Below are 23,605 nucleotides of genomic sequence, written 5' to 3' on the forward strand. Positions count from 1 at the left end.
TAGAAAAGTGTTTGTGATCAGCAGCTTCTCTCCTACGGCTCCAGGTAATCCCTACCTTCTGTACTCAAGGCCTTGGGCAATCCTCTCTTCTTGAATGTGGGCTAGACTTGTCCTAACCAAGGGAGGGTGGCAAAGTGAGGAGCTATCATTTCTAAGATTAGATGACAAATCTGTGACTTTATCTTGTCCACATTCAATATCTATTGCCTTCTCACCTTGCATACTTTGATGAAGCAAATGGCCACGTTGAAGAGGCCCATGTAGGAAGGAACTAAATCCTGTCAACAATTACATGAGTGGGCTTAGAAGAAGATCCTTCCCCAGGAGATGCCTCTAGTCCCAGACAACACCTTCTGGCTGCGGTTCATCAGAAACTGAAGTAGAGGATCCAGGTAAATCATGCCCAGGCCCAGATTCCTGACCCATACAAACTGGGAGGTAACTTACTTGTTTTACTGATTCAGATGTACAGCTCATTCTTAGAAGAGTTAACTTAAGGATTCTGGTTATAAAATAGGAGAAAAATACATCTTTTGAAGTTTAACATATATATGTAGCTAGTAGAAAATTGGGATTTTAAAGGCTTGTTCCTTCCATATCTTTGAAACCACAATACTGCTGAGTTTCACTAAGTATAATTAGAACTCTGTATCTCTTCTGATTATCTCCTAAGTCTTCAGTTCTTCTTTTTTTTTTAAAGTAAACTCTACCCTCAACGTGGGGCTTGAACTCGTGACTTCAAGAGTCATACTCTACCTACTGAGCCAGCCAGGTGCCCCTTCAGTTCTTAATTTTTGTATCATTTAAAAGATAAAGATTGTAAGGAAAAGCTTTTCAAATGAGCTGGAACAAAAGTCTATTTTCAAAAGGAGTATAAATTATATTCAATTTGGCAATCACTTCCCCATGAATAAAAGTCTTCTTAAATTTAACATAACCAGTTTGTAACTATAATACAACTATAAGGCAAATATAAATATGAAGGCTTCACATAAGAGCATGAGAATGTTCCCATTACATCATCTAGCTACTTCTTATTCTAAAAACTAAAGATACACAGAGTCTAAAAGGAAAAGTTGTTTCCTAATGGTTTCACTTGTTTCCTCATAAGGTTCCAAGTCTGAAAAGTAATAGCTTAAACCGTTCTATCTAAAGGCTAGGGAACCACAAACTCTTCTGGCGGTATTTACAAACCAAGCCTTTCTAGTTCTTACTGTGTTTTCGTAAACCTTACTGGCAGCATCAGTGGAATAAGCTGACCTTACTGAGGGGTCGTTCTCCAGGAGCTCAGTCAGCCGCTGTACTTGCTCTGGCTGGATGGATCGCCCTAAGAGTGCTTCTGTGTTAGTGTAGATGAGGAACGCAGAGACTATGCCTAGTAATGTGCCCACACCCAAAGAACCTAGGCTGTCATACAGTGGGTTACCTAAATAAAACACATGAGAAGTCAGTAAATTAACATTTTCTATTATTGCAATCAGCTTTAGTAACGAACCAGAATTAGTAAATCAAGGGACCCAAAATTCATTCTGAATTCCTTTAATGTCTTTGTCCTAATACTACAAAATGAGGATGCTACAATGTGCTTCACACTGCACAGGAGTATCATGCTGTTAATTATTTAAGATCTGTTTTCTTGCATCTTTCGATTAGAGACATCATATACATATTAATAATATAATATAGTCCATTTTTTTTTGATATATCAGTAGCACTTTTCTTGTCCCATGTTGACAAAATAATTGTGAGATCAAAAGCTGACAAAAATAACAATTTTTTTGTCTCTCATTCTTATGGAGGTTCTGTGATAGAATTAAGCCATTAAAAAAATGATATGGATCACTCTTCTCAATCAAGGGTGATGCATAGCTAGTATCATTCTAGATACAAAGGAGAGAAGTGAAAGCACTGCAGGCTACAGGTACCTTGGAGCAGTGGTTTTCAAAGTATGGTTCCTTAGTCAGCAGCAGCAGCGTCACTTGAGAACCTGGTAAAAATGCAAGTCCCTAGGCCTCACCTAAGACTGAATTGGAAACTCAGGAGGTGAGACCAGAATTCTTTGTCTTCTCAAGCCCTCCACGGGATTCTGATTCTAAAGTTTGCCTTAGTTTGTTGGGACTTAATTCTCCCCCAGAACCAATGAGAAGAGCTGATCAATAGATATCAATAAGTCAGACATCAATAAATATATTTTAAATTTTCCTAATAAACTTTACATACAAGGCTTTTATGATTCAAAGTTTTTTATTCCAAAGATCAAATATCAGTATTAAATTTAACTCTCTTAATGCTTGATAAAACATACATTTATTTTACTAAAAAAAAGTCAATTTACACACTAGCTTTACTAGTTAAATTTAATATATATATACTTTATATATATATATTTAATCAAAATATAACACTAAAAAGTAAAATGACTAATCTATAAAATAGTGTTAAAAATGATCCACNAAAATGCAAATTTACATCATTATTTTTATTTAAAAATATACATATATAAATCATCCTTCAGAAAACACAGAAATATTAGTTGGAAAATATTTTATTTATTTCTTGGTATGTTATTTAATCTAAATGAAGTTAGCTAATTAAAACAATGTGAACCTTTAAAAACAAAAATTTGCATAAATTTGATCTGACCGGTTTTTATTATTTGTAAAAGAAAATAATCTATTAAAAGTTGACTTATTCATCAAGTCACACTTTCCTTGAGCCTAAAATTTTGCTAAGTAATAATCTAAGAAGTGGCTAAAATGGAAAGGTCAATCGGAAGAACAATAAAAATATTTTGGATCACAGTGAACATCAGAGAATGCTGGTCTGGTCTTAAAATGTACATTCAAAATGAGAAAGACCCATTCATATTTCAGACTATTTTAAGAAACACTGCAGAAGTGTGGAAGAGAGAACCGTATGAAATTTAAGTCTTTTCATACTAAATGGTTGTTTTCGAAAATAAAAATGATTTTTCTCTCTTCTTATTTGCCTGTACTGTACTGGTCTTCAAAACACTTAACTAGTCACCAAAATGAGGATAAAAGCAACTAGAGAGTCCAGGAAAGAGGAAAGCACAGCACTTATTATTGGCACTAATAGTGGGAGACAAACGAACAAGAGCCACAATATATATTTATTTAGAACTTAAGGGTTTATTAAAGTTCTCTCCCATATATTATCTTAATAAACCTGCAAGGTCAGCAGGCCAAATATCAATATGAAGCTCAGAGTATTTGCATAATTTATTAAGGCACAGCTAGGAAGGTTAAGCACATTATAGAAATGCTCTATTAACAGTCTTTATTTCAAACTAAGAAAATTTCTAAGAGAGGAATCTGAAGACTTTTACTATCTTAATTGTCTTATACAAATAAATGGTTAGTATGGAATTAGCATTTAACAATTTATTGGTTTAAATTATTCAATGATATAAATGAAAATACCCACATATTAGACAATTATTTAAGTAGTACGAATAAATCACCTGTAATTTAAGAAATAGTTACCTGTTATAGAAGTAAGGCCCATACACGTGGCTGCTATTATTACTCCCAAGACTGCTGCAGTATCCTCCAGTAATATAACATTTGTACTAGGATCACGACTTTCCATTACTTAATCATTGGGGTACAGACAAGAAAAGAAATTTTCTGAAATCCTAATTTGAAACTCTCAGGTAACATTTTAATAAGTATCCATTCAAAATTAAGATATAAATTAAGCCAAAAATGTATGAGATCCTGAACCCTGTTCAATGTAAACATGATTTACTGGTTTAAATGTTGACAGTAACTGAAATTTAAAGTCAAATTACTTTCTCTATTAGAGAAAGTATTATATAAGTATATAAGTGTCTATTATATAAGTATATACAGAAATACTATAGTTCATTTAACTTAAAATCCAAATATACAACATTCATATCACACTACATTTCTCTTTTTAAAAGAGACCATATATAATATAATAGTCACGCAGGGAAGACACTGAGATATATTTTGTACACATCTATAAGGAAAAAAGAAACAGCAGTAGGCAATTTTAAAAAATAAAGGAGATGAAACAGGACACCTAAAATACATACCGTATTTATAAAATGGCATTCCTTTGGCCCGAGCACTCCTACGAAGTTCATTGACAGCAACGAGAAGTGTTGCTGAAAGAAAAGGATTCCTATCAGCAAGGATAAAAGCTTCATGCCTCCCAACTTTAAAGACAGCATTTCAAAATAAAGAGGCAACAAAAAAAAAACAAAACAAAAAGAGAAGCAGCACAATACTTTTAATGCCAGAGTTGTCAACAGAGAAAAGTTCTCTATTAACTAGTCATTATCAATACTCCAATAATCATCACATTACAATGAATTTCTAGTATTTCCCATATTTATACACCATAATAATTCTAATTTCGTGACTACAACCTTAATGACCTTAATTTATTGGACAGCAACTGGTTGGCAGGCTCCACGCTAAGCACATTCACATTTGATCCTCCCAACCTTTTGAGGCAGGTGGTGTTACCACCACTCTGCAGACTGTCAATCACGAAGGGAACGCTACGCATAGCAGATAACAAGGGTTTGGAAGTAAGGATCCTATGAACCAGCAATGAGTCCGGCAGTTTCCCACATGATGTCAGCACTTCTCTGTCACAAAACTGCTACAGCTGGAACTTGCAGAAACTTTGAAATATTTCATTGCAAAGAGACAGCTTTCTGTGATGAACACTACTAAAACCAATTTTTAAAAACTCAATATATAGTTGTTTTTATACTTCATTCCAAATGTTCTGAGTATTATAAGATACTCAAAACAAAAAAAATTGTTTTTCCCTTGCCCCATCCATTATAGGAATAACCATACTACATTATACAAAGAATTTACTTCCTCAAAGTAGATTCCTATTTCCACAGTTTTTCTTTAATCAAGGGAATTCAGCAATTTATAACAGCGACTGCTGAATATATATTTACTAAATGAAGAATAAAGAGATACTGTGACAGTACATACCTCCTTCAGATACTAATGATCCTGCTAAAATACAATATGCCTAGAAAATAAGTAAAAATGTAAGTTAATATTTCATTAAAAAATCACAATGATTCATGAATAAAGTTTATAATGTTTAAAATGGAAACATAAATTCAATCCTAGCCAGATAAGGATCTTGATGGGAGATAGCTCAAATGAGGACAATGAGATAGATGGTATATCTTCATAAAAGGAAAAAAATAAAGGTTAAAAATCTGATGGCCATCTCATTTTTTAAACTTATCTTCTCTATAGAATGTTATAACATGACCTAAGCTAAATTCATGATAGAAAATATGAAAAAATTACTTAATGAATATGAAAATTTTCCTGAAGTTCAAAATGAACACAAACATTTGAAATCTGGGGTATGGATATCAGGATACAGTAAGATCCACATCCATACCCATGTAACTTCTGGATTTTGTTTGGATGCCTAGGACCAATCCTGGTTCAGAAACATAAGCAGTTGTAAACAGTAATCAGTTTGGGGGAGGGGAGTAACACCATCGTCCTCAGAGTCCCAGAGCACTCTTGAATTAACTAAAGATTTCAAAAACCTTTAATCCAAGGTGTATAGAAACAGTTAACCTAGCAACACAAATGTAAACAATTTTAAATGTAATCCAAACCAAACACGTGTAGAATTTTCAGCATTACCTTTTTGGAACTGCAGGCTTCCCTGAAATAGAAGTTTAGAAAATTCTGATTCTAGTTCAACACTCTCAAAATTCTATTATGGAAACTGAGATGTCCCAAGGCTATGTGCTTTGCTTGAGTACACAAAAATGATACCAGGGAAAAACTTAAGTATGGATTTTCCATTTTTAATTCTAGGCTATTCCCACTGAATCCTACTGCCAACCTAAAACATAATTAAAAGAGTAGCTAAACTTCCCAATAATTTTTTTAAGCCTTCTACCTCCTTCCTGAAAGGATTTAAGATACACTTGCCACCCAATAAAGGCAAGCAGTATACATGAGTCAATTAGATTCCAATATCTAATAAACATAAACTGGTCTATGATACGATGAATCTATTATTTATTAACCACGAGTCATAGTCTGATGGAACCTCATTTAGTTACAAAAAGACAGAAAGAAGAGCTTCCAGAAACTTTAAAACACAAAAAATTAACTAATTTTCACTGACCACTCAGCCTCTGAAGTAATACTGTACAAATCAGATGAGGGGTGCCTGGCTGGCTCAGTCGGTTAAGCGCCCGACTTCGGCTCAGGTCATGATCTCACAGTTCGTGGGTTCAAGCCCGCATCGGGCTCTGTGCTGACAGCTCAGAGCCTGGAGCCTGTTTCAGACTCTGTATCTCCCTCTCTCTCTGACCCTCCCCTGTTCATGCTGCCTCTCTCTTTCTCAGAAATTAAAAAAAAGCAAAAAACAAAAAAACCCACTCCCACACACACACAAAACACAAATCAGATGAATGAGGTATCTATAAAGTGGCCAAACCTTTTCAGAATGGAGAAAATATACCTGCTCGTTTAAAGTATACCTGCTCAATCAATAAAAACGGTAGGAAAAGCCTGGTTCAATAGGCTTGCGATTGTCTAGATACATGGGTGTGATAAGATGTTAAATGACACTGGCTTCAGTTGAGAACCGACTAGGTTCTAAGTGCTCCCACATTCCAAAANTGATTGTCTAGATACATAGGAGTAATAAGATGTTCAATAGGCTTGCGATTGTCTAGATACATGGGTGTAATAAGATGTTAAATGACACTGGCTTCAGTTGAGAACCGACTAGGTTCTAAGTGCTCCCACATTCCAAAACGAGGTGCTCTAACCATCTCTTCAGGCCAGAACAGGGGATGCCCAAGACTGGCTCCACAACTCCTAGCTCCACACCCACTAGCCCATAAAGGAGAGCCAAGGTTAAGACCTGAAGTGAAGATTTCTTTGGAAAAAGCTGTTAACTGTTATGATTGCTCAGAAAGCTGGATGTGCATCCTTACACTGTAGAGATTACAGTGAACTAAGTCTAATGCACATATAAAAATAAATTTATTGGCAAATCTGATATTATGTCAACAGAGTAAATAATTATGATAAAAAAAAAACAAACGCACCCTCACTGAGAGGATATAAAAGATGTGTTTTAACACACAGCCCAAACACAGAATTCTAAGTAGGAGTCTTCTGAAAAGAGATCAGCAGCCCTAAGAGCCTTCTTGAAAATGCAAGGCAACCTAGCAGAAACAATCTGGAACTACACAACAGGTATAAGCTGAGAGGGGGTGCCACGTGACCAGTCTGTTTATCAAGAGAGCTAGAGTCAGAGGGGCCACACAGGTAATCTCCAAGAAGTTTCCATGAGACAAAATGGCAGCTTTAAGTATCTACAAAGGCCAGAAGAAACCACTGCAAAATGATGCTGCTTTCAGGGAAGTCTTACGTTTCTGTCCCCGACCCCTACCTCTGAAGCTGCCAGAGCCACCTAGGGAGCAGAAGAGAAGGGAAGCAGCCCTGGGCAGGATTATACAGGCGACTGTGTTCCCGTCCTACCATTACCCCAGTACGGGCTTCCTATCTATACACATGAAAAAAAAAAAAAAATCTTTAAATAAAATTCCAACTTCTAACTGTATGGGACTGTATATTTTAATTACTGATAGATTATTCTTGGGACTAAAAATGAATAGAGATCTTCTTGTTCTTTAACAGAAACTGGAGAAATTAATGGAACTGCCCAAGATTTTAACTAAGGAGTCAGTGTTTAATGATTGTACCTACAGAGATACTCTTGTTCAACATCATTGAATCATATGGATTTAGAGGTCATGCCTAGTAATGTTCTAAAAAACACAACTACAGATACATAACCCTCTATTACAGTCAAAAAAGTATGTGTTAGTCCCTTTAACATCAATATGACAAAACATTCTACTGTACGTAATCACTATTTTTATATTACTTGAAAAATGAGGGAGAAAAGATTACCCATAAAAGGGATTCCATTGGCTGTGGATTAAGCAATCCCATGATTCCGTGGTACCAAGATAATCCTGCACCCATCATGAAAATACCAACACCACTAATTAGTGAAGCAATATAGCGCATATTTGAAAATCCATACCTGAAAAATAAAAACGATATAATACAAATTATTTTAAAATATGTTTCATGAGTCAGTGGAAAAGAAAACCAAAACTCACAATATCAAGATGTCATAGCTTTATATTTAAGTAAAATGTAAGTGCCAAACTTAAATCAGAAAATCAATATATAAAATGAAAAGAACTGCAAGATCTTTGAAAAATATAAAAACAGAGTTAATATGATTGAATTCAGGTATTTTCTAAACCCTTTTCCATATAGTCTCTTTTAATTAAATAAGAGGCACTTTACTATTATGTACCCCAAATACTGATAAAATTAATCTGTTTAAAATGCATTCAGATATTTAATGAAAAGAATGACATTTAAGTTTCCTTGTAATGCAGCTTCTAATTGAATACTATGGTCTCTGGCACAGCCAGTCACTGATGTTTATTACCTACAATTTGATGTTGGATACTTGTTGCTCCTTCTGAACAGTTTAATACACAGCAACTAACTATTATTAGTAGGACTACGAGCTTCAGTTTTCTGGGTGTTTTTATGATTTTTAAAAAAATTTCATTTATTTTCTAAGAATCTTTGGTTTATATGCACATTATTTTGTATTACTGTATGTGCTAATAAAATACTGAGTATTAAGAAGTTCAAAAACATATGAGGTAAAGAACCATTCATTAACAGAAATATTTCCTGGGAAATTTACTTCCAAAGTCAAACTCTACAGCACCCTTCTGGAAGATGCAAATGTAAACAATAGATCTTAATTAAAATTGCTTTTTAATTATTTTTGCAAATATGCAGTAATCTTGCCATAGGGAATTCTCAGTATAATTTATAGACGTAACAATGTTCTACCAGCTTGATTTAGAAAAATCTACTTTCTTCTAAATTTACCCCCTAAAGTAATAAGGGATACATATTTATTTCAGTTAAAGTAAATTAAGACCTAAATTAAATGCTATTATTTTTATTTTATGTGTTTTCAAAAATCTTGTAGTTTCTTACTGAAATTGTTAACTACGCAGATCTGCACTGCCCAATATTAGTCATCAGCCACATAAAGCTCTTTAAATTTAAATTAATTAAAACTAAATAAAAATTTAAATGTAATTCTTCAATCACACTTGCCATGTTTCAAATGCTCAACAGCCACATGTAGCTAGAACTAGAGACTATCATACTGGACAGATTAAAAAATATTTCTACTACTGCAGAATACTCAATATTGAGCAGAAGTAGATTGTTGAAAATACCTTAAAAAGAAATCTTCACAACCTAGAATTTTAAAATTTTATTGTTTTAAAATTTTTAGCACTTAAAACTGGTCAGGAAAAATATTTTTTTGACATAGTAAAATATTGTAATGATGTGTAATTAGCATATTAGAAAGCTAGTTGTCCTTTATAATAGCTTAGGATATTCAAAATACGCTATTATTTGTAAAAGACAGTAGCACCTTGCTTTTGAGTAAAAAAACACATTTATATAAAGCACAGATGTAGACTCCTTTACAGAAATAAGAGAAATTTTTTTTTTGCCTTTAAGATAGATCAAATTCTACTGAAGCTTGTTGAATGATATATGGGGAATTCAAAGTATTATGTTAGCTATGTTAGTAAAATGAAGAAGATATCAACTGATGTGACTCAAAATAATATATTCTAAAAAGAATACTCACATTACAAATAAATAATTTTGAAATGTTAGCAGAAACATGATTTCCAAATCACAATAGAAGGATTAAAATACATTAAACATAGATTTGATAAAAGTTACAGGGGTCACTGGGTGGCTCAGTCAGTTAAGTATCTGACTCGTGATTTTGGCCCAGGTCATGATCTTATGTTTCATGAGACCAAGCCCCACTTTGGGCTTTCTGCCCCTCCCCTCGCACCCAAGAACATGTGTGCTCTCTCTCTCAAAGTAAATAAACTTATAAAAAACTGTCACTAAAATTTTAGATTGAGTGCCTATTAGTCTAAATATGGAATGCTTCATTTAACCAAATAAAATAGAACTCTAAGATCAAAATATGTGCTTTGTTATTAATTATCAAATATGAAGAGAACAAGATCTCTATGCTGTTACAAAGCAAAAAAATAATTTAAACTTCATTTTCAAATTAGATCTTGAAATTTATTATGACACAGCATTGAGTCCTGCATTCAGCTACTTTTATTTCAATGACTTGCTGCCCAAAAACACAAAATAAAGACAATGTCCTTACGGATGAGTAGGATCTGGTGTTTGAATAGACTTACTGATGCCCACTGCTAGTAAACCCTATGGAGAAGAAGAAAAACGGGTAAATAATTATTAGCAAGATGGAGAGTACAGTGTGGAAAAACCAATCAGGAGTATGCAATCTGACAATGGCAAAGAAACACTTAACATAGACGTACACAACAGCCCATCAATTCTGGTTTCCAGTACTTACCTTAGAGAAATAAAGATGAACCCAAAGGGGTTCAAAACACCACTGCTTATAAGGATGAAAAATGTGAAAGCCAACCTAAAAATCCATCAGTAAGGAATAGCAAAACAAATGATGGTATTGCCAAACTGTAAGTTACTTCTACAAAAGTTTAAAGAATGGAGTGGGGATACAGCTTTCTGTACTGACATACCATTAGACATACCATTAAAGTGGAAGGAAAAAAAACAAGTTTAGGAACAATGTATTAAGTACAAAAAAAAACCTGTGTAATTTTTCTAGACTATATATAACGTAAAGCACAGGAAAAGATCTAGAAGAACACACATTTAACAGTTTACACCTCTGAGAGAGAAGAATGATTAGGGTAGTCTATAATATCTGATTTTTTACAGGAAAAGTAACTTGTATAGCTGACACATATACTTCTTTTAAAACTTCAAAACCATGTACTGGATATATACATATCAATATACACAGAGCAGTGATTTCTGGGGTGTAGAAGGAGGGACTAAAGATGGAGGACTAGTTACAACTAAGATTAATTTCTTTAAAAAAACAAAAATGTCGGGGTGCCTGGGTGGCTCAGTCGGTTAAGCATCCGACTTCGGCTCAGGTCATGATCTCATGGTTCGTGGGTTCGAGCCCCGCATCGGGCTCTGTGCTGACAGCTAGCTCAGAGTCTGGAGCCTGTTTTGGATTCTGTGTCTCCCTCTCTCTCTGACTCTCCCCTGTTCACGGTGTCTGTCTGTCTCTCTCTCAGAAATAAATAAAACATTTTTTTAAAAGTTTAAAAAAATAAATAAAAATAAAAAACAAAAATGTAAAATAAATACGGCAAAAATATGACATGTCTTTAATCCTGGTTACAACCATTCTCTCTTTTCCTTCTTTCTCACCTGACCTCATCTTTTCTTCCTTTCATTTCTATTTGTTTGGTTTTTTTATTGCATCTTTTATTAAAAAGAATTATCCACTGGAAACTCCTGATATTAGTATGTTTGCCCTCAGTAAGTCCTTTCTATTCTAATTTGATGTGAATTTAGAAATCTAAAGAAGATTACCTCATTTAAATTATTTACTTAATAAAAATACAAAGCCTCTGAGTGAATACCCTATGTGGTATTACCTGCCTAATCTGGGGTTTTTCCATTTTTTCAGCAAAGTATCCAATATCAGACAGATAAAGCTTCAAGATAGCCAAATTCTTCATGGATAAGGTTTCCCTGTCTGTAAAAGGACACTTAATAGAAACATTCTAGTAAAATATATAGAGATTACACCACCTTGAAAATGGCTAAAATAAATACACACTGGACTTTTAAGTTTTAATACTGGATATCCGACCCTAAATACACAGAATATTACAATTTTTTTCCTACTGGATTCCAAAGAAAAAGAGGGTTAAACTACCTAAAACACAGATGAAGACTCTTCTGTGAATCAAACCAAGAAAATGAGAGTAAATTAAGATAGAAACATATACTTCTTCTGAATCTATACATAAAAACTGAAATATTCATTAATTCATACTATGTGTATATATATACACATGTGCATGGTTTATAATGTTTACCAAATAGCCAATGGGTATTCAATTATTTTTAAAATCCTTAATATTCAAGTTGACCATGCAATGAAGTGTGGGACATCAAGTTTTTTATATATTGAATATGGACCACTATTTATTAGTTTTTTCTACAAAAATAAGACATCATAGGGCATCCCTAATCCCGTCCATCCCCACTCCCAAAGGCAGGGTGCATGAGTTAGGTCTGATGTCCTTCCAGACCTTTTTCTGCAATTACAATGTGTGTAGTACACAAATATATCAGTTATATAAATATAACCTACATATCAGTTATGTAAATATAACCTACATCTGTTTGTTTTACAACATAATGAAAATTAACATCTAGTGGCTAAGAAGCATTAATGCTTACCCCTCCATGATCATCCTTCCTATTTTTGGTTTTCCTTCATTATCATACTATCATTCAACTGCTTAAATGTCACCTTGGAATATCTTTCTAGTCATTTAAAGTGTATGACCTCCTTACAAAAGGCAGAACAAGGACGGTCTTCTTCTAAACACTACATTGTAACCTAGGTGCTCAATATATTCATATGAATTAATGATGTACTATATATTATTCAGCAGAAAAGTTTAAAAAAATGAACTGTCAGAGAAACTGTAAACCTAGATACCGCCAGAGGCACAGGTCTCACTTAAAAGTTAAGGTGTTTTAGTCTCTCAAGAGGCAAAGAAAAAAATACTATAGTTAAAAATATATTGTAACAAATTTATTTTTTAATAACTACATTTTTTTATCTTTTGCCCACCCTCTCCTTATTCCCTGTCTTGGCAACCACCAACTTTGTTTTACTCCGCATATAAGTGAGATTTCACGGTATCTACCTCTGACTTTATTTCACTTAGCATAATGACCTCAAGGTCCATCCATGTTGTCACAAATGGCAGGATTTCTTTCTTTCTTTCTTTCTTTTATGGCTGAATGATATTTGTGTGCGTGCATGTGTGGGCACATGCACACATTTTATCTTTTCATCCATCGAGGGTGTGGACACAGGTTGTTTCCATGTCTTGGCTACTGTAAATAATGTGCACTGAACATGAGGGTGCAGGTATCTTTTCGATAGTGTTTTGTTTCCTTTAGATAAGAATTCCAGAAGTGTGAGGTGATAGCTCATTGTGGTCTTGACAGCATTTCCTGGATGATTAGTGATGCTGAGTACTTGAGTACCTTTTCATGTACCTGTTGGCCATTTGTATGTCTCCTTTAGAAAACTATTCAGATCCTTGCCCATTTTTTAATCAGAATGGTTTTTTTGCTATTGAGTTATAGGAGTTCCTTAGAATTTTAAAAAATATTATGTGTCTAAAAAGCTTTCAAAAGAATGTAAGAAATACAATTTCCATCTACTCAGTAAGGCCCACCTGAAATCTTTTTCATCAAAGTCTTTATGACCACTCTAATTAAGAAAGACTCTTCACCAAGGATTCTCAAAGCACCAATACCATGTGATTTCAGCCTTTATTTACCTCTGTTGCCACTCAAGCTCTTTTTTTTTTTTTTAAATATTTTTTTTTATTTCTAGGAGAGAGAGAGACAGCATGAGCAGGGGAGGGTCAGAGAGAGAGGGAGATACAGACTCAGAAACAGGCTCCAGGCTCTGAGCTGGCAGTCAGCACAGAGCCCGACGCGGGGCTCGAACCCACGAACCGCGAGATCATGACCTAAGCGAAAGTCGGACGCTTAACCGACTAAGCCACCCAGGCGCCCCTCTCAAGCTCTTATAGAAATTAACTTGTTTTTCTAGTTGGAACACTGACACATTCTCACTGTAAAGAAATCAAACAGGACAGGAGAGGGAATCATTTAAGTTTGGTGTACATTTCAGACTATCTTCATATACACCTGTATGTAACTGTTAATGTTGCTTTTACGAATATGTGTGTATTTCAGGGAGGGGGGTGCGTGTACTTCAAAATATGATCACAGTCTATATCATATCTTTTCGCACTTTATATTATGGAAATTGTCTTACAGAGAAATGGATAAAACAATTAAAAAAATCCAACAGAACATTTTAAAAAACCCAACTCATCTGTTACTCAGCTTCAACAATCACAAATACATGACCACACCTATTTTCTCTAATCCATACCCATTCCCCCATGAGTATTCTGAAGTAAATTCTAAGCATCATGCCATTTCATCTTTATCTGAATAACTAAAAAAATTAAGACTTTTTAGAAAATACAGTCAGAAAACCATTCATTATCATGCTTTTAAAAATTAACATTAATATTAACACTTAATATTACTAAATATCTACTCAGTAATCACATTTCCGTATGTGGAAATTTTAAATTTTGAGGTAAAATTCACACACAATGAAATGCAAAATTCCCGAATGTACAGCTCTGAGCTTTACAAATCCACACCCTTGTAACAGATGTTCCCATCAAGACCCAAAACCTTTCAATCACCACAAAAAAACACTCCTGTGCCTTTTTTGAGCCAACCCCCCCCCAATATCAGAGGCAACAATTTGATGAATTTTTAAAAATTATTTTTATTTTACTTCCAGTATACAGTATTATATTAGTTTCAGGTATACAATATAGTGATTCAACAATTCCATACAAAAGCCAGTGCTTATCACAAGTGCCCTCCGTAATCCCCATCACCTATTTAACGCATCCCCCTACTCAACTCCCCTCTGGTAACCATCAGTTTGTTCTCTACAGTTAAGACTCTGTCTCTGGGTCTCTTTCTCTTTCTTTTTTTCCCTTTATTATTTTTGTCCCTAAATTTCACATGAGTCAAATCATATGGTATTGGTCTTTCCCTTATTTTGGTTAGTATTACACACTCTAGCTATGTCCATGTTGTTGCAAATGGCAAGATTTCATTCTTTTTTTATGGCAGAATAATATTCTAGTGTGTGTGTATATATACATCACATCTTTATACATTCACTTATCAATGGACGCTTGGGATGCTTCCATAATTTGGCTCTTATAAATAGTGGTGCCATAAATAAAAGGGTGCATGTGTCCTCTTGAAATACTGCTTTTATATTTTGGAAGTAAATATCCAGTAGTGCAATTACTGGGTGGTAGGGTAGTTCCATTTTTAAGTTTCCGAGGAACCTCCATACTGTTCTCCACAATGGCTGCACACGTTTGCACTCCCACAAACAGTGCACAAGGGTTCCTTTTTCTCCACATCCTTGCCAACAATTGTGTTCCTTGTGTTTCTGATTTTAGTCATTCTAACAGGTGTGAGGTGATATCTTGCTGTAGTTTTGATTTGCATCTCCCTAATGAGATGATGAGTAATGCTGAGCATCTTTTCAAGTATTTGGTCTTCTGATGTCTTCTTTGGAGAAGTGTCTGTGTCTTCTGCCCACTTTTAAATTGGATTATTTGGGTTTTTGGGCATTGAGTTGTATCAGTTCTTTATATATTTTGGATACTAACCCTTTATTGAATATACCTTTGGGAAATATCTTCTCCCAGTCAGCAGGTTGCCTTTTAGTTTTGTTGACTGTTTCCTTCGTTGTGCAGAAGCTATTTATTTTGATATAGTCCCAGTACTTTATTTTTGCTTTTATTTCCCTTGCCTCAGGAGACATACCTAAAAAAATGTTGCTGTGATTTATGTCAAAGAAATTACTGCCTATACTCTCTTCTGGATTTTTATGGTTTCAGGTCTCACATTTAGGTCTTTAATGCATTTTGAGTTTATTTTTGCACACGGTGTTAAGAAAGTGGTCCAGTTTCATTCTTCTACATGTAGCTGTCCAGTTTTCCCAGCACCATTTATTGAAGACACTATCTTTTTCTCACTGGATAGTCTTTCCTGCCTTGTCAAAGATTAACTAACTATATACAACTGTAGGTTTATTGCTGAGTTTTCTATTCTATTCCATTGATCGATGTGTCTATTTTTTCTGCCAGTATCATATTGTTTTAATTACTACAGCTTTGTAACACAACTTGAAGTCCAAAATTGTGACGCTTCCAACTTTGCTTTTCTTTTTCAAGACTGTGTTGGCTATTTTTATAGGGGTCTCTTCTGGGTCTGTAAAAATTTTAGCTTTATTCTAATTGTGAAAAATATTGTTGGTACTTTGATAGTGATTGTGTTAAATCTGTAGATTGCTTTGGGTAATATAGACACTTTAACAATATTTGTTCTTCCAATCCATGAGCATGTAATGTCTTTCCATTTCTCTGTGCCATTTTCAATTTCCTTCATCAACATTTTGTAGTTTTCAGAGTACAGGTCTTTTACCTCTTGGGTTGTTTATTCTTAGGGACTTTATTATTTTTAGTAAATTGTAAATGGGACTGTTTTCTTAATTTCTCTTTCTGCTGCTTCATTATTAGTATACAAAAATTTAACAGATTTCTGTACATTGATTTTGTATCCTGAGACTTTACTGAATTCATTTATCAGCTCTAGTAGTTTTTTTTGGTGGAATCTTCAGGGCTTTCTATAGTATCATGTCATCTACAAACAGTGAAACTTTTATTCTTCCTTACTGTTGTCTGGCTGCTATGGATAGAACTTCCAATACTATGTTGAGTAAAAGCAGTGAGAGTGGACATGCTCATCTTGTTCCTGACCTTGGGTAAAAGTTCTCAGTTTCTTCCCACTGAGTATGATGTCTGCTGTGGGTTTTTCATATAATGCCTTTATTATGCTCAAGTATGGTTCCTCTAAACCTACTCTGTTGAGGATTTTTATTATGAATGGATGTTGTACTTTGTCAAATGCTTTTTCTGCATCTATTAAAATGTTTTTATCCTTTCTCTTATTGATATATCACACTGATTGATTTGGGAATATTGAACCACCCTGGCAACCCAGGAATAAATGCTACTTAATTGTGGTGAATGATTTTTTAAATGTATTGTTGGATTCAGTATGCTAATATTCTGTTGAGAATTTCTGCCATCTATGTTCATCAGAGATTTGTCCTAGAGTTCTCTTTTTTGGTAGTGTCCTTATCTGGTTTTGGTATTAGGGTAATGCTGGCTTCATCAACAGGATTTAGAAGTTTTCCTTTCTTTTCCATTTTTTGGAGAAATATTGAAGAATAAATGTTTGGTAGAATTCACCTGTGAAGCCATCTGGTCCTGCACTTTTGTTTGCAGGAAGTTTGTTTTTTTTTGTTTTACTGACTCAATTTCCTTGCTAGAAATCAGTCTGTTCAAATTTTCTATTTATTCCTGCTTGTTTTTTAGTAGGTTAATTTATCCATTTCTTCTAGATTGTCCATTTTGTTGGCATATAGTTTTTTAAAATATTGTCTTATAATTTTTTGCATTTCTGTGGTGTTGGTTATTTATCCTCTCTCATTTGTGATTTTGAGTCCTTTCTCTTTTTTTCCATGATAAGTCTAACTAGAGGTTTGTCAATTTTGATTTTTTTTTTTCAAAGAATCAAATCCTGGTTTCACTGATCTGTTTTTCCAGATCTAATCTTTAATATTTCCTTCCTTCTCTACTGATTTGTTTCATTGTTCTTTTTCTAGCTCTTTAGCTATAAGGTTAGGCTGTTCATCTGAGGTTTTTTTTCTTGCTTTTTGAGGTAGGCTTGTATTGCTGCAAACTTTCCTTTCACAACAGCTTTTGCTGCATCCCAAAGATTTTGTATGGTTGTTTTCTTATTTTTATTTTTTAATGTTTATTTATTTTTGAGAGACAGAGAGGCAGACTGTGAGCAGGGGAGGGGGAGAGAGATAGAGGGAGACACAGAATCTGAAGCAGGTTCCAGACTCTGAGCTATCAGCACAGAGCCTGACATGGGCTTGAACTCATAAACTGCAGGATTATGACCTGAGCTGAAGTCAGATGCTTAACCAACTGAGCCACCCTGGCACCCCTGTTGTGTTTTCATTTTATTTTTTTCCATGTAATTTTTAATTTTGTCTTTGATTTCTTGGTTGATTCATTGTTTAGTAGCATGTTATTTAACCTCCATGTATTTGTGGTCTTCTCAGATGTTTTCTTCTGATTTCTAGTTTCATAGCATTGTGGCCAGAAAAGATGCATGGGACTTTCATCCTTCTGACTTTGTTGAGACTGTCCTATAGCCTAATATGTGATCTATTCTAGAGAATGTTCCATGTGCACTTGAAAAGATGTGTAGTCTGCTATTTTAGGACGGAATGTTCTGATTATATCTGTTAAATCCACCTGGCTCAGTGTGTCATTCAAAACCACTATTTCCTTATTGATTTTTGGTTTGGATAATCTGTCCATTGATGTAAATGGGGTGTTAAAGCCCCTTACTATTAATGTATTAATATCAATTAATTCTTTTGTTATTAACCGTTTTTATGTATTTGAGTCCTCTCATACTGGATGCATAAATATTTACAATTGTATCTTCTTGTTGGGACTGTCCCTTTTATTATTATATAGTGTCCTCCTTTGTGTCTTGTTTTAAAAGATTTTTAAAAAAATTTTAATTTTTTTTTAAAAACTTTTTTTTTTTAAATTTTTAAAAGATTTTATATTTTTTATTTTTGAGAGAGAGAGGGTAGGGAGAGAGTGCGAGACAAGGCATAAGCAGAGGAAGGGCTGAGAGGAGGAGACACAGAATCTGAAAGAGGCTCCAGGCTCTGAGCTGTCAGCACAGAGCCTGAGGCGGGGCTCAAACCTACAAACTGCAAGATCATGACCTGAGATGAAATCAGATGCTTAAAGACTGAGCCAACCAGGCGCCCCTCTTGTTATACTCTTTAAGTCTATTTTGTCCAAAAGAAGTACTGCTATGCTGGATTTCCTTTGACATTCATATGCGTGATATATCTTTCTCCAACCCATCACTTTCAATCTACAAGTGTCTTTCAGTCTGAAATGAATTTCTTGTGGACAGCAGATAGATTGGTCTTGATTTTTAATCCATTTGTCACCCTATGTCTTTTGATCGGAGTGTTTATTCCATTTACATTCAAAGTAATTACCGGTGGATATGTATTTATTTGCCATTTTGTTACTTGTTTTGTAGTTGTTTCTATAGTTTTTCTCTGGTCTTCTCATCTCTTGCTGTTTTTCACGGTTTGCAGCAATCAGACTGGGTCTGAATCAAATTTCTGATTCTTAGTTGTCTGATAATTTTATTAGATGGAACATTATGACTGTTATACTGAGTGTCTGAATGTTGTTGTCTTCTTACAGAGTGTGGGTCATTGTTGTGGCATGTAATTAAGTTACTTGCAAATCAGCTTGATCCTTTAGAGCTTTTTTAGGGAGGTTCTAAAACAGCCTTTACACCAAAGATCATTCAGCGTTACTAGTATGATACGACCCTTCTTTGCCTGGGTATTCAATGAGGACTGTATCTCAGATGGTCAGAATTTGAATATTATCTGATCTGTGTAAGCTCTACTCTAGTAATTAGCCTAATGTTCCCTGGTGTTTCTTTGCCCAGACTCATGAAGCTTTACCCTACACCCTTTCTTAATATTCAGCAAAGACACAACTCAAAACAAACAAACAAACCCATATGTAAACTTCTGTAGCTTTTTGTCTGCACAGTTCCCTCCTCTGTGGAACTCTGTCTTATAATTTCTAGCTACCTCAACCTTAATGAATTCTAGTTTCTGCCTTCTCAACCCAATGAGACTATTATCTCCCACCTTCCTCCACTATTCCAAATCTGTCTCCAAGCAAAAAACGAGAGAGAGACCATATAGCTCAACTCGTTTGTTTCCCTTCTCTCAGAAATCATACTGCAGTGCTATCGTCCAAAGTCTGAAAACACTGTTTCATATATTTGGTCCTGTTTACAGCACAAGACTAAGTCCAGTCCCCATTACTTCCCTCATGGCTAGAAGCTAAAGGTCCTTAGGAAATGTTCTGCAACTTGAATTTTTTACTCAAATTATACTAGCTATTATTCCAGGTCAGTACACAGATATCTACCACAGTCTTTTAAACCCCTGAATGTACTGCAGACTATGGACACTTAAAAACTGTCTTCAGGGGTGCCTAGGTGGCTCAGTTGGTTCAGCATCCAACTTGAGCTCAAGTTATCATCCCACAGTTCATGGGTTCGAGACCCGCATTGGGCTCTGTGTTGACAGCTTGGAGCCTGGAGCCTGCTTCAGATTCTGTGTCTCCCTCTCTCTCTGCCCCTCCCCGGCTGGGCTCTTTCTCTCAAAAAAAAAAATAAACATTAAAAAAACTTTTTAAAATCCTATATAAAAAGTTGTCTTCAATTTTTTAAATAACTAATAATCTATACCTACCCTCTTGCCCTATGTACAAATATTTTTACATTTCACTTATTTTTATGTTCAGTCGAGTGTTCAACATTAGATATTGTGTTATATATCTCTCCCATTCTCTCCCCCAATTCCATACCACAACTGACTGGAAAAACATTATAAAGATAGTAGCTTTTAAGTGTTTCATGAGTCTGAAACTTAATTCAAGGGAAAGACTGCTAGTACTAATAGTAAATGTCTTCTTTTCTTGCTTTTACAAAGGGTGTTAACTCATTTGACAGCCAGTCAGATGAGTTCTCAGGTTCAATTTTTAACTAAGATCGCTCTCCCTGCTCTCTACCATTTTATTATTATTTTTAACCTGGTCTAAAATATTGTTATTACACCTGTGTCTCTTACCATAAATTCTCCCAAATCTCTTCCTACAAAACAGGAGTATAAACAAATAAACACTAAAAAGGTGTTCTCTTAACACACCAAATTCTTTAAAATGTGAAATGCTACACAAGTAGAAATTTTTATGATGTTCTTAAAAAAGACTTAAGTTTTTAGTAGTCAAAATCCCTACAGTCAAAGGGGATCTAAAAAGGTGTTTTAGTTTTATAAAAATCTTTCTTCATTACAAATTCAAAGAAAGGAATTAAAAATACCAGTCTAATGTGAAATGGCTTTAATTCATTAATCACGTATGATTCTTTTATATATTTATTCAAAAAACGAAAATTAGCTCTTAGAGTCATAAGAATTCATATTCAGAGACCAAACTTCTACCTAATGGTAAGAAGCTCTTGTACAAAAGCCTCTGCTCAAACACTTAGTGACTGTTAATCTTATACTTCATGTTCTATTGTTATAAGTTCTTAAAGCATAGCAACCTGCTTTAAAATACTGTGACCATATTTCTATGTACTTCATCATTCAAAAGTAAAAAGAAAATAATTTCACTTTATTCTTCATGCTAACTATAGTAATCATTCTATTTTCCAGTAAGTCGACTTTCAGACAAAAGTCTTTAAAAAATTACTTTAAAACTAATAAGAAAAAAGCTTTTGCCCCTCACCTGATTACAAGTATCAGATAAAGAATGTATAGCTTCGGAGAACATACTTGCTGAACCCGTATAAATCCAGGCAAGAAATTTAAAGAAGCAGTTTAATCCATTGCTAGAAGAGAAGGACAAAACAATTTAGCAAAGGTTTTGATAAAAATTTCCACCAAATTTCCACCTACTTAATTGACTATACATACCTCTATACTAGATTCTGTTCAAAACAAATTAAAAAGAATCTCTAGCCTTCAAAGAACTAATTATATTTTAGGTAACAAGAGTGCAAATTTGAAAAACACAGATTATGGCATCATTACTCAAATGAAGAAACATGATACATGTAAACAAATTACTCAAGTGTATTTTGAGAACTGATGAGAGTGTTTTATATTTGGACAAAATAAAATTACAAAGGAAATTAAGTGTCTTGGGTGGGTTAAAGAGGATCTGCACTTGATATTGTCTAGCAGACCAGTGTCAAAACCAAGACTTTGGTGAAAGTTTTTTGAATTAAGCAGGCAGATGCCAGAGAGGAAGACAAATCTAAACCAAGCAGTCTCAAGGTCATACCAGAAGATAATAGATGCTAAAAATAAACAGGGTGAGCTCTGAGGAAGCTGGCTGTTCAGATTCCAACAATAACCACTGGTACGGTTTATCTCGGGCACTACACTAGTCACTTACTATGTTTTATTATAATGCTATTATTACGTAAACATTAACATCTTCATTCTATAAATGACAAACTACAGATTCCCTTCCAGCTACTCTTTCCCCTCTCTTCCATGTCAGATAATTTATTAAAAGAGTTCTGTCTGCTCTTGCTGTCTCAGTTTTCTATACTTTGCATTAAGTCTTCAATCCATTTAAAGATGGCTTATGTCTCGGATACCTCATTATTCTTATCACCACCACAACGGTTTCTTGTTATTAAATTTCTGAAAACATTTAGTATTTTCCTTAATCTCACAGAAGTGTATGGCACTATTTTCTTAAAAAGCTGTCTTCCTTGGCTTCCATGATATCCTGGTTTCTTCCTAATTGCTGCTTTGCTTTCCCTTCTCTTCCTCAGTCTCATTCTGCAGGCTCCTTTACTCCACCCATTTCACAGATGTTAGCATTCTTGAAGGTGTTCTAAGGGATTTTTCTTCCACATTCTCCAAGTAATCTTAACTACTCCTATGGCTTTAATGATCATTTCTATATTAATAACTCTAAATCCCTAATCCAGCTCTCCTTTGTGAGCTTCAGACCAATATATAATAACAATAATTATTAGGGGCGCCTTGGTGGCTTAGTCAGTTAAGCGTCTGACTTCGACTCAGGTCATGATCTCACGGTTCGTGGGTTCGAGCCTCGCGTTGGGCTCTGTGCTGACAGCTCAGAGCCTAGAGCCTGATTCAGATTCTGTGTCTCCCTCTCTCTCTCTGACCCTCCCCTGCTCATGCCATGTCTCTCTCTCTCTCAGAAATATAAAAAAAATTATTAAATATTAAATATTATGTACTAGGTATTATGCTAAGCAGTTATATGCATTACACACATTCTTCTGAGAAAGAAAGCTTTCATTGCCAACCCTGCTTTACTGATGAAAAGAATTAATGCTACTGCATTTAGTGCATCATCTCTTCTCTATGTTATTGTAAATGACTTCCTCCAGTCCAGTTCCTCTCCAACCCTTAAAGAATCAAGAAGACAGAAGGAAAAAGAAAAGCACAAATATCAGTTATGTTCTTCTGAGGTAAGTGGAGAAAAACAAAAGTGTAGATATTCTTCTGTCGTTATGATCCACGCTGGTTTAGTTATTCAAAAAATGACCTGGCCAATTCACCATTTTTTTTTCTTTTCGGAGAGAGAAAGAGAGAGCATGAGAAGGGGAGCGGGTCAGGAGAAAGAGAGAGAATCTCAAGCAGCCTCCAAGGTCAGTACAGAGCCAACTTAGAGCTTGATCTCACAACCCTGGGATCATGACCTGAGCTGAAATCAAAAGTCCCATGCTCAACTAACTAAGCCATCCAGGTGCCCCTAATTCTAACCTTTAAAAAAAAAATTCTATCAACCCTAATGAAAATGTAAGTATTTTCAAATGTTTTTATTTATTTTGGAGAGACAGATAGAAAATCCATGCATGAGCAGGAAAGGGGCAGAGAGAGAGGGAGACACAGGATTCAAAGTGGGCTCTTAAGTGACATTAGAGAGTCCGATACAGGGCTCAAACTCACAAACCGTAAGATCATG

The 23,605-nt window shown here is 34.7% G+C and overlaps 1 protein-coding gene across 2 annotated transcripts in view; it reads right to left on the reverse strand.

Moving 5' to 3' along the window:
* SLC30A9 (solute carrier family 30 member 9) overlaps positions 1 to 23,605 on the reverse strand; it is a 77,116-nt gene that overhangs the window by 15,090 nt on the left and 38,421 nt on the right. For both annotated transcript variants that reach the window (XM_077758888.1, XM_077758889.1), the window contains exons 9-15: positions 21,380 to 21,482; positions 10,336 to 10,391; positions 7,989 to 8,124; positions 5,010 to 5,049; positions 4,085 to 4,156; positions 3,507 to 3,614; positions 1,261 to 1,426 (exon numbers count right to left, since the gene is read on the reverse strand). In XM_077758888.1, coding sequence (XP_077615014.1) covers positions 1,261 to 1,426; positions 3,507 to 3,614; positions 4,085 to 4,156; positions 5,010 to 5,049; positions 7,989 to 8,124; positions 10,336 to 10,391; positions 21,380 to 21,482 — 681 coding nt within the window. The remainder of the gene's footprint in view (positions 1 to 1,260; positions 1,427 to 3,506; positions 3,615 to 4,084; positions 4,157 to 5,009; positions 5,050 to 7,988; positions 8,125 to 10,335; positions 10,392 to 21,379; positions 21,483 to 23,605) is intronic.

The sequence above is a fragment of the Crocuta crocuta genome, unplaced genomic scaffold, assembly GCF_008692635.1.
Source record: "Crocuta crocuta isolate KB4526 unplaced genomic scaffold, BGI_CrCroc_1.0 scaffold223, whole genome shotgun sequence".
Classification (NCBI taxonomy): domain Eukaryota; kingdom Metazoa; phylum Chordata; class Mammalia; order Carnivora; family Hyaenidae; genus Crocuta; species Crocuta crocuta.